Raw genomic sequence first — 11231 nt, forward strand, 5'->3', positions numbered from 1 at the left:
GTTGTCCTTTTACCAACAGCTGCAGCTGAAGATACTTTAGCCTGTTGGAGAGGTCTGAAATCTGCCCTCTCACCTCTGGTACATGCTGTCACTAGGCAGTAAGTGCTATTTTCTGGAACACGGCTCCCAGAGGTGACAATGTCAGGTGGAGCTCTCTTCATGCCTTTTCACTTGTAATTGATCCTAGACTCCAGGGATTAGCTCTGTTCTACATCCGCTAACTATGGGCCAGAAAGGCAAATTAGTACAGCCTCTCACAGATTTCATTCTTCAGCCTTGTCAGACTAAACTCAAATAGATGAGAGAGATCAATGTGATTTATTAATAGATGTATTAGTGTTACACATTTTCTGAGATAACACTGCTTCCATCCTGACAAAGCTTAACACTATTTCATTTTCATCTCTGAGCACAGCTGTGATGCAACACCAATACTATGTACACAGCATTACTGTCCCTGGCACAACAGCAGTAATGATGGTTCCTGTGCAAGTAATTTTTTGATCAGCTGACAAACAAAATAATCAGGTTCTTGTTTCTACTTTCTTCTTTTATGGCTGTGATATTTGTCTTCATCCCTAAAACAAAAACACAAACATGGTGTGTGCTGACAGAATCTGAAGGAAAAAAAAAAAGACTTGGAAAATGGAAAGCTCTCATTAACTGTAATAATGTCCTCTTCTAAGGAAAGAAAGTAAACTGTCTCAAAGTAGTTTATTTATTTCCCATGCTGGTTTAATCAAAGTCTTGTCATGTGGTGCCATAGGGGCAACTGGTTTAAGATGAATGGCATCACTCTGTAATGAAGCCAAATTTGAGGCAATCATGCATTCCCATCCATGCAGTTATCTATCTATCTATCTCATCTACAGCATTTCTTCCCTACGTGCTAGGGACAGTGCAGCATTTCTTCTGCACAACAGCCTAAGTCTTTGCTCAAAGACAGGTCCCACACACTTACGGTCTTGCAGATGCAACTGTACCCTTAGTGATGGTATTAGAAGGTGTGGCCTAGATTTGTTTTCATTTGCCTAAAAATATGTCCAAAACTACTGAAGAACAGCAGCATTGTTTTGAAGCATGTACCATGGAAAAGCTAGTCAAGGGACTGTATGTGTATATATACAGCTGGCTGAATATGAGCCAGCAGTGTGCCCAGGTGGCCAAGAAGGCCAACGGCATCCTGGCCTGTATCAGAAACAGTGTGGCCAGCAGGAGTAGGGAAGTGATTGTGCCCCTGTACTTGGCACTGGTGAGGCCACACCTCGAATACTGTGTTCAGTTTTGGGCCCCTCATTACAAGAAGGACATTGAGGTGCTGGAGCGTGTCCAGAGAAGGGCAACGAAGCTGGTGAGGGTCTGGAACACAAGTCTTATGGGGAGCGGCTGAGGGAAATGGGGTTGTTCAGCCTGGAGAAGAGGAGGCTGAGGGGAGACCTTATCACCCCTGAAAGGGGGTTGCAGAGAGATGAGTGTTGGTCTCTTCTCCCAAGTGATAGGACAAGAGGAAATGGCCTCGAGTTGCATTGGGGGAGGTTTAGACTGGACATTAGGAAAAAATTTTTCACCGAAGGAGTTATCAAGCATTGGCATAAGCTGCCCAGGGAGGTGGTTGAGTCACCATCCCTGAAGGTATTTAAAAGCCATGTAGATGTAGTGCTTAGGGACATGGTTTAGTGGTGGACTTGACAGTGCTAGGTTAACAGTTGGACTTGATGATCTTAAAGGTCTTTTCCAACCTAAATGATTCTATGATATTAGCGAAACAAATAATCTTATTTATTAAGTCCCAGTGCAAACTAGAGCAGAAATCGGCATTAGACATGACAAGCACACTTAATTGGTTAAATGGACAATATGTCCCTCTACGTATATGCTGATCAAGAAGTAAAATAGCCTGCGACAGTACTGTGCTAATCCTGTAGCGTGCTGTTGAAAGTGTCACCTTTCAGATGTGAGAGTAAATTCTGAAGTCTGGATCACAGTTTATGATCTTGCAGCAAGTTCTGTTTAGTGTTAGTAGCCTCATGCCACTGGCTTGTTATACAGTATATGAGATTAGCCTAGCTTTTTAACTAGACGAGATATTCTAATTCTCTGCACTAAATCTCATAGCCAATGGCTATGGTTCCCTGATTCAGAAGCAGGAGTCAGCAATGGCTATGGTTCCCTGATTCAGAAGCAGGAGTCAGCTGATACTATTTACACTCACCTTTCTCTTTTTCTCCGAGAATCTCTGTCTTTGCCTCTTTCACGACTCCTTTTTCGTTTATTTGGACTCCTGCTGGTCTCTCTCCTATGTCTGGTCCGTTCTGTATCCTTATAGCTTCCTGCAGACTGCCGTGAGTCCACTGAAGCTGACCGCCTGTCTTCCCTTCTGAAAAAAAGGTTTTTGATTTTATTCAATAAAAATAGTTTCACAGTCACTACTGTTTTCAGTACCTATAATGACCTACTAACGGTGTAAGACAGAGGATGTATCTTTTATTAAGCCTCTCTATCGCCCCAAGAAATACAATGCCTCCCAAAAGAGGCCCAAAGTCTGAGCTCTTAGAACGTGCACATCTCAGCGCACTATTTAATCCAATTATTTCTTACAAACACTGCCCCTCAGTCTTACCACCTGTGCTCATGAAACAGGACACAGTAGAAGGTGCCAGCCTGGTCTCCTGTATGGCCTTTTCATTCACCTTCATTTTAATGCTTAAAACAAACACCTCGAGTGTCACCTTTTAGTTTGTTTCAACAACATTTTCATCTCAAAGATCTCCTGAAGAAGCAAAAATAGACCATCACTGGGTCATGATTCCATTTTTATTTCATCGACAAATGTTTGGAAGAGTGTGCAGTGTTGCTTGACGCAGCAAGCGTATAATATACATATAGTATACATAAAACACACTTGCAGTTAGCACAGCAGCATTCACAGTGATAAGAACTGTAAAAGGTCCCCATATTTAGTATGTTATGAAAACCTTTTCTCGGAGGTATTTTATATTATAGTATTTTATATTATAATACATCTACAATAACATTTCCTATCATGGGGTAAGGAAGGAGAAGAAATTGTGTACTTGTATTTTCAAGTGTCATTCTGTCCCCAGCTATCACATATATATGCATCTGGACACAGAGGGAGCAATATTTATTTATTCCCCAGCTCCACTAGAAACTACCTGTTCACCTGGATCACTTGCAAGTTACCTCTTTACCCCTGAAAGAAAGTTAATAACTCGTTTTTCCCCATCCTTCATGTAGACAGAGCTTCTCAAGCAAAAGCTTAACAGAATTAGTATAAAATAAACTGTGTATATGTCTCAGCCAAGGTTGGTATGTGCTATTAGAAAGAGGTAATAGGATAACATTACAGGCTATCAGACTGCTGACATCCCTGAGGAGTTTACCAACTGTGACATACCTTCCTGAAGGTTTTGACTTTCCTCCTTCACATATCTCTGCATTATCCAATCTATTCTCCTCCTGCCAGTGATTGCTGAGTTCTTCCATATGCACACCAATCACATCCCGGATCACCTGGAGATTAAGACATATTAAAAACAAACAACAAAAAAAGCAGTATGTCATGGCAGTGGCCTGAACTAGCAACTAGACAGCAGAAGGTATGTATTTTAAAAAAAATTTCCCCAAAAATGTTTCCCCAAAGATGTTTCGATGGAAAGTCTTATTTGCAGAAACAGGCATTTCAGCATAAATTTAATAAGCATCATTTTACAACAGACAGAAAACTGTATCTTACTGGTATTTTCACATTCAAAATTTAATAGTCAGAAATGCTCCTGTTACTTGCAACCTGCTGCAAGAAACCAAAACCAATTCCTCAATAGTTTGCAACTCTAATAAGGCAGCGGAAAAAGAGATTTTCTTTGTCTAAAAAGGTATACCATTGTTTATGCTGATATAAAATAAGCACTTTTGTGCAAAAAAATCATAGCTTTGTCTTCAGATGCTCACCTCAGTGTAAGACTTCTTTGTTATATGAACATTCTTAGCCCTGTATGACTGCCGCCGCCTTTTGTAGTCTCGCATTTCAGCCAGAATTTCAAGATGGGACTTTGGACCTTTCTGACTATCATCTAGCAAAAAATTGGAAGTAAAACAGATGGTCATTAGCAGGGTATTAGCACCTGCAGGTATGCAAGTCTGGAGCTTTAGTAATAAGTCTGAAACATAAAATGTGTTGTGTTCTTTCTGAAGTTTCTCCAGTAACTATTATGAATTTAGCACAAGCTTCCTCTCTAACCTTCTTGCTAGGTGCTTAGACAAGACTAAAAAGCCACAAAGCAAATGTTCTTATGTGATCAGTCTCCTAACAGTGATCCAAATCAATATACAGGCTTGCGATTTGGTCAAATGCCTACAAAATGCAGGCCTTGTTTTCAAAGCCAGTATTACAACAAGACACAAAGATCGAGAAAGCCAGATTATGTAAAACATTTACCTGTGTACATGCCAAACACTATCTCCTACCTCCTAGGCACAGCAGGGCCCACAGAATAACACAGATGCTTATGTTGCACTTGGTATAGATACAAACTGGCATGACTCAACAGGGATGACAGGCCTCGGTCCAATACACCCATTTGTATATTGCTCAAGAGCTCCATCGGATGGCTGCCAACCTTTCTTGTTCAGCTTTTACTCTTAAGTGATCTTTAATCTCATCATCTCTTACAGCAAATACTGTTGCAAGCTGCGCAGTAAATTGACAACATTAAGGCACCTGAAGTCAGCTGCAGCAAAAACAAAAGATCCATCCACTATGATACACACAATGCGTGTGCCAAGAGCAGAGTACCAAGGCTTTCTCAGAAGGAAAACAACATAAAGGATAGCAAACTAGTGTTTTCTGATGCCAGGTCTTTGTTAAGGCTTTTAAGAACAGTATGCTTTTCACAATAAAAATAGCACAAGCAATTCTGTTTGGCTTTCAACAAAACTCATCTAACTACACAAAGTGAAAGTTCTGAGCCATAAATTCAACAATAGAACATTCTTCAAACCTTGGGTGATTTTTGCTGCTAAATCCACAAAGAGGTCACTGTCATTTTCTGTGATTTGGGATCTAGACCTCTGTTTCTTCGTTTCCTCAACAACATAATCATAAAGAGCAAGGCGATCAGCTTGAGTCAGGTCACAGGTGAAACGCTTGTGATTTTGAGGAACTTCTACAGGCAGTAATGAGTAAGATCCTGGAGGTTGAACAGACAGCTATTATTAGTAAAATAGCATAATTATACAGGAAAACACCGAGAAGCTCAACAAACAAACAATGCAGTGAACTCCCATGCTGTTTTCATCCTTCCCCTATATATCTGTAAGAAGTTTCATCCTCCTTAATTTGAATGGATAAAACTTGCTTAAAGAAAAAACAAAAGGCCCAAATCCCTCCCCAGCCCCACACAGGTTGTATAATCTCTCTTGACTGCTTACACTGTTACAGGTTTTCATATGTTTTGAAGGGAACATACTAGATTAGATCACAAGGATGCTCTGTATTATCCCATCAATTTCAGCTTTTGGCTTACGAGCTAAAACAAGAGAGAGGAGGCTGCAGGTCTAACTTGTGGGTTTGTCTTACTCCTAAAATCTTCTGTAAAGTACTAGCTGCAAAATACCTGTTGTTCTGCCAACAAGAATGAAAGCTTCTAGGAGATTAGATAACTGGGCACTGTGCAAACCATTCTCACTCACACTGTCACTTTCTCTACAGAGCTTTTATAACAGACTGCCACAGGCGTTTATAGCTAAAAGGGCTACAAAGGCACTTTCAAGATGCTCCAGATTAGTGCAGATAACTAAAGTTACGAAAACAAACGCACTGCCTGCACACTCTTCTTTCCCTGAATCATCAGCCCAGTACTCACTCTTCCCATTCTCCAGTTAAAACACACATCCTCCAAAAAAAACAATAAATCGATTCTCAGTCCATTGCAACAGGAGCAACGTGACTTCCCTAAAGATACAGAATGCAGTATTCTAGGATATTGCCTGCAGAAAAGCATTTTACTTGAGAACATTCAATTTCCAGCAATGATTGGCCTGACCTCCATAATCCTGCTCGCCACCACACAACCTTCTCCCTGCAAAGCACAATCCCACACAGATGTAAATCTCCAGGCAGACAGAAGAGCCAACACGTAAGATAGGGTGTATGCAACAGCCTTCACAACAGCAAAACTACTGCTTCTCTAGAATATTCAGCACTTAACGGAAGCTGGGCAATCTTTCACATCCTGCTTTCACTAAAGAGGAAGAGGAACCACAATAACTTTACAACAACAAACCTAAAATACAAGATTTCCTCATTACTGTACTTGGAGGCTAAACCAGAACTTTTCTAATCCAAACTAACAGATTTAAACATGACCACTAGAATTTTATTTTTAAAATGTGCTGTTCTTACAGGGTTACAGAGGCCCATAAAAATGCCCTAATAGTTACATGCTTGTGATTTTACAAGAATTTCACAATGTGTGATTAAGACCAGCTTTCCTGTCCTATTATATAGCTATTCTAATATTCTAAATATAGTTATTTTTTTAAAAACAAAGAAAGAAAATTAATTCCTTTGATACAGTTAGTGAAAAGGAAATTTACAATGAAAAATGCTTTCTATTTGTTTCTGTTGCCAAAGACTTTAAATTAAACAAACAATTCCAAATCAGTAAATCTTACAATAGGCCACAATGGAAACCACCCCAATACAGTTTTAGTGTTATCTCCAGAGAAATGCAAGCTTGCAGTGAAAACTGGATAGCAAACACTGGCATCTAGTGGCTTACTGATGCATTTCTGAGATGCACCACTTGATAAAGGTTTTATCTGTTCTGTACTTGGATATGCTTGTGTCAAATTAATGAGTTACCACTCCCCTCTAGAGAAAATGCACCTGACATGCTCCAAACAGTGTCCATCACATGAAACCTCCTTCCCATGCAACTGTCTGTTAAGGCTTCATTTGCTATGCTGGAGAAAAAGACATGAAAAACTATGCCTGAGCAAGCACTGCTGTATTTGACTGTTATGAAAGTAGGACAAATGCACTTTTCCTTCTGCACATACATGTTTACCAAACTAAAGGACTACAGACAGTAAATGCTGTATCTCTCAGGTGTTGCAGCTATTTCCAAACCATACACTGCAGCTCTACAGTGGTTTCTATAGGTAGCCCTACTTTTCTACTCTGTCTTGGTCTGAACTCTGAAAGGGAAGCATAGCTCAGTATTAACCTGGTCCCCAGACTGATCACAAAACCCACTGAAAAATGAAACATAAAGGAACTAATGAGTTGAGAGCGGTGGCGAAGGACAACATCGTATTTACAGATGTGTCAGCATATTTCTTATAGAACTTCTTAGGACAGTCTTGAAACAATCCAACATAATAATATGCATGTTGTTCAGTTTTTGATCTGAGGAGTGGTGGACAAGCACATACAGCTTATGACTAGCAATTAATCCTTAAACAAAACATTACATGAAGAACAAGGCTGGAGGCAGCATTAGAAGAGTTTGGGCCACAAAGAGCAGAAGGATAACATCAGAAAACAAAGGCAGAAAGTAAAGTCTAGGTAGTGGGATGGGAAGTGAAGGACTAGTGCTTTAAGAAACTCCTGAATTTTGCAGTGTTGGTTTTCCAGTCCTGAAGAAAGCTAGAGGTGTGAGCACAGGAGACTCAAATTCTCTTATCTAGTAGCCCGGAATAGAGAAAGTAGTTTGCTCCAAAATATTCAAGAGAAGGAGTATTAAATCAAAAAAATTCCTCACAGCAGTTCACAAGTAGAATGAAGGAAGCTGCAAGGGGGAGACAAGAGCAGCTCTCACATAACAGGCGATAAAGTTGTCTCAGTATCTGCTTGCTACTTACCTTCACTGTAGCCTGTACCTTCTTTCGCACTTTGAGCTCTAGCTTGCTTAACAATGTGAAACTGTAGATCTTTATCTGCAGACAGACAAGACAAAAATATCACAGAACTTTTACATCAAGTACTTGGTAAGGTTAGCCTTTATTCCCCAACCTCTGAGACTTACGGTATGTTACAGAACATTGTAGTTTTATTTATGCATAAGGGAGAGCCCAATCTAAAAATATAATTTTAATCTATTCCATATTTGAACTGAGGGGAGGAAAAAAAAAAAAAGGAGGATTTCCAGGTTACAGGGATATGGAAAAAGAAATGTATGTATATTGCAATTCTCTTCTGTACCATTACTATATCCCCAAACTCTAGGGCCAGCTTTTCCACCTTCTAAGTGTATGTTTTAATACACTTTCAGCACTTGATGCAAGGTGAACATTGGAAGAACCTGGAAAATAACGTAAGAGGGGAAAAAAAAAACCCCATCCTTGGATTTTAAGATGAAAACAGCCAAGTGACCTACAGAACAGAATTACACAGTGACAATGGCAAACCGCAATGGTGAAAAAATAAACCTACTGATGGAAACACTCAGTTTTTCTAAGAGGCCTTGGAGAGTTTGTGGCTAGCAAGGCAGCAGGGTGTGCTACTGCGAGGACCAGGACTCTGCCCCCGGGGGTGTTCCCTCAGCCCCTTCCCCAGCCCCCCCCCGGGGTCTCCCTTCAGCCCCTCATCCTCTGCCCCCCCCAGAGTCTCCCTTCAGCCCCTCATCCTCTGCCCCCCCCCGGGGTCTCCCTTCAGCCCCTCATCCTCTGCCCCCCCCCCCCCCGGGGTCTCCCTTCAGCCCCTCATCCTCTGCCCCCCCCCCCCCCCGGGGTCTCCCTTCAGCCCCTCATCCTCTGCCCCCCCCCCCCCCCCCCCCGGGGTCTCCCTTCAGCCCCTCATCCTCTGCCCCCCCCCCCCCCCCCCCCGGGGTCTCCCTTCAGCCCCTCATCCTCTGCCCCCCCCCCCCCCCGGGGTCTCCCTTCAGCCCCTCATCCTCTGCCCTCCCCCCGGGGTCTCCCTTCAGCCCCTCATCCTCTGCCCCCCCCCCGGGGTCTCCCTTCAGCCCCTCATCCTCTGCCCCCCCCCCAGGGTCTCCCTTCAGCCCCATCTTCTGCCCCCCCTTCCGGGTCTCCCCTCAGCCCCAGCTGTCCCCCCTCGGGGGCGCGGTCGGCCCCGTCAGGTAGAGCCCCGCTGCTGCTCACCCATGGCGACGGTGGGAACCTTCAGGTTTTCGTAGAAAAAGCTGGAGTCGTACATCTCAGCCTGCGGGACCAAAAGGCTCAGTCAAGGCCCCGGGGTCGCCCCCAGCGACACCGGCCCTGGGCTCGGCCGCCGAGCCGGGGACGCCCCGCCCGCGCCCTCAGGCCACTGCCGCCCGCTCAGCCGGGCAGACGACACCCCTAGACCAGAAGCGCCAGCCCCATGTCCCCCCGCTGCCAGGTAACCCGTCCGGAGCCGGCCCGGGCGCCCACCTCCTCCTCGGCGGAGTAGCCCATCTTGCGGAGCCGGCAGGACGCGGCGTGCCTCTCCAGCGACGCCCGGGGGACGCGGTGATGGACGTTGTAGGGGCACGGCACCCGCTCCACCTGCCAGCAAGACATGGCTCAGCGCGCACCGCCACCCCCCCGCCCCATTCACCCCCCGGCGGAGCCCCTGCCGCCGCCGCCGTACCGGGTCCCCGAGCCACACCGCGCAGTCAGCGGCCATCGCGGGGCGGCCGCCGAGACCCCGTGACGCGGGGGTGGGGGTGGAGCCAGCGCCATGTTTACTGAGGGCGCTCCCGCCGCAGAGGATGTTGGGGCTGCGGCGCCATCTTGCCTGGCGGCCGGTTCCCGAGGGGAGGAGGCGCTGTCTGCACGCGGCAGCCCCGCGCCTTCCCAGCGCGGGGAGGGGCCGCAGCAGCCACAGCACAGCGCGGCGAGAGACCGAGGAAGAGCCGGGACGGAGAGGCGGAACGGGGTGCGGTGCCTGCCCGCCTGCCTGACGTCACCTCCGGGCAGGCGGCTGTCGGACAGCCGCCAGGGCCCGCACCGCACCGCGCCGGGAGAGAGCGCCGTCTACTGGTGGGAGGCGGCAACGGCGGCGCGGGGAGGCCGCGGGTCCCACCGCCCTCTCCGGCTGCCGGGAGGCGGCCGCCGCCGAGAGGGAAGCCCGCAGAGCACGGGGGAAGTGCCGCGCCCGAAATCGCGCCCCGGAGACCGCTCCCCGTCTCTCAAAGGCGGCGGGGGCAGCTGTGTGCGGGGCTAAGACCCGGCGGGCACCAGCAACAGCAGCGGGTTGCCCCGCACTGGCGGAAGGGGCTCCTGAGCCCGGGTGCCCGCGCCTGGGCCGGCAGCCTGAGGAAGGTGCCTGCAGCCGGACACCCGCCCCCGGCGCTGAGCCCGGGCCTCAGCCGCGGCGGGGTGGGTCCCACACCTTGCGGCCTCTCTGGGGAAGAGGAGTCTGCCAGCAGCGGTTTTCCTGTGAGGGAACTGGTACCGTCCTGCTCCTTTTTGGGCTTTTTGCCATAAAAGAGCACAGCAAACGCTGAGGGCGGCCTGCTTTTTCTTCACTAGACCCAGGTCTGAACTGCTCACCAGCTTTAGCAAGGGCCAGTTTCTCTTCTGAGCACACCTGGGCGCTTCAGAGCAGGAGCCAGCCCCCAAAAGCACATGCCTGTTAGCAGCGAGGCAGGAGGAACATCCATCTCCTCAGCGCCATCGAGCCCCTGATGCCCGTTTCCCTCTTGCAAAACAAGGAACGTTGGCGCAAGATGGCAGCCCCTCCAGCAGTCTCCTGCCACGTGAGGGGCTCCATAAGGAGCACGCTACACACTGCAGGGCCAGGTTGCCTGTTCCTCCCCAGCGCCGCTCCCGTGCGCGCACAGCCCAGGGGTCGGTGTGGGAGGCAGCTGCATGACTGCAGCATACCCCAGAGAGTCCTGCCTGCTACCTGGCCAAAATTACGAGAGCCTTCTCCTAGAGACTGAGGGAACATCAGGACTTCATAAGACTATAATGTAGGATGAGGAAAGAATGCCTGTCCTAAGGAATAAATTTCACATGATTGACATTTGTGCTTGCCTATTTTTGTCATCTATGAGAAAAGCACATATGACTCGAAGGAAGAGTGGGTTTAACAAAGGGGGGGGGGGGTTCAGGGGGAGGCAGCATGACAGATGTAGCTGCCAGAATGACTCTTGTACATCTGCTTTCGTTAGCAGATTACAGCCTTTTCTCTCCACAGTGAATTTGAGACTCAGCTGGGCTTTTAGCCTTTTGAGACATTTGCTGTCTCTAGCTCTGTTTGCCTGAGGATCTTTGACTTC

General features: G+C 46.7%; 1 protein-coding gene across 1 annotated transcript; it reads right to left on the reverse strand.

Annotated features, from left to right (window-relative positions):
• Window positions 1-365: 365 nt before the first annotated feature.
• Window positions 366-9504, reverse strand: SNRNP48 (small nuclear ribonucleoprotein U11/U12 subunit 48). Its single transcript, XM_059815526.1, has 8 exons — window positions 9397-9504; window positions 9127-9187; window positions 7888-7962; window positions 5022-5210; window positions 3973-4094; window positions 3419-3534; window positions 2213-2377; window positions 366-578 (listed from the first exon to the last, which is right to left on the reverse strand). The coding sequence occupies exons 1-8, from the start codon at window positions 9418-9420 to the stop codon at window positions 539-541; spliced, it is 792 nt and encodes a 263-aa protein (XP_059671509.1). The 5' UTR covers window positions 9421-9504; the 3' UTR covers window positions 366-538.
• Window positions 9505-11231: the final 1727 nt, after the last annotated feature.

Source organism: Gavia stellata, chromosome 3 (assembly GCF_030936135.1).
Source record: "Gavia stellata isolate bGavSte3 chromosome 3, bGavSte3.hap2, whole genome shotgun sequence".
Classification (NCBI taxonomy): Eukaryota; Metazoa; Chordata; class Aves; order Gaviiformes; family Gaviidae; genus Gavia; species Gavia stellata.

Excerpts from the sequence above, each read along its gene's own strand:
- SNRNP48 (XM_059815526.1), bottom strand. The coding sequence starts at position 9,420 with ATGGGCTACTCCGCCGAGGAGGAG. Across the intron at positions 4,095-5,021 it reads AGCAGCAAAAATCACCCAAG|ATGATAGTCAGAAAGGTCCA; the intron begins GTTTGAAGAATG and ends ATTTTTTGCTAG. Across the intron at positions 579-2,212 it reads TCTCGGAGAAAAAGAGAAAG|GGATGAAGACAAATATCACA; the intron begins GTGAGTGTAAAT and ends TTTTTGTTTTAG.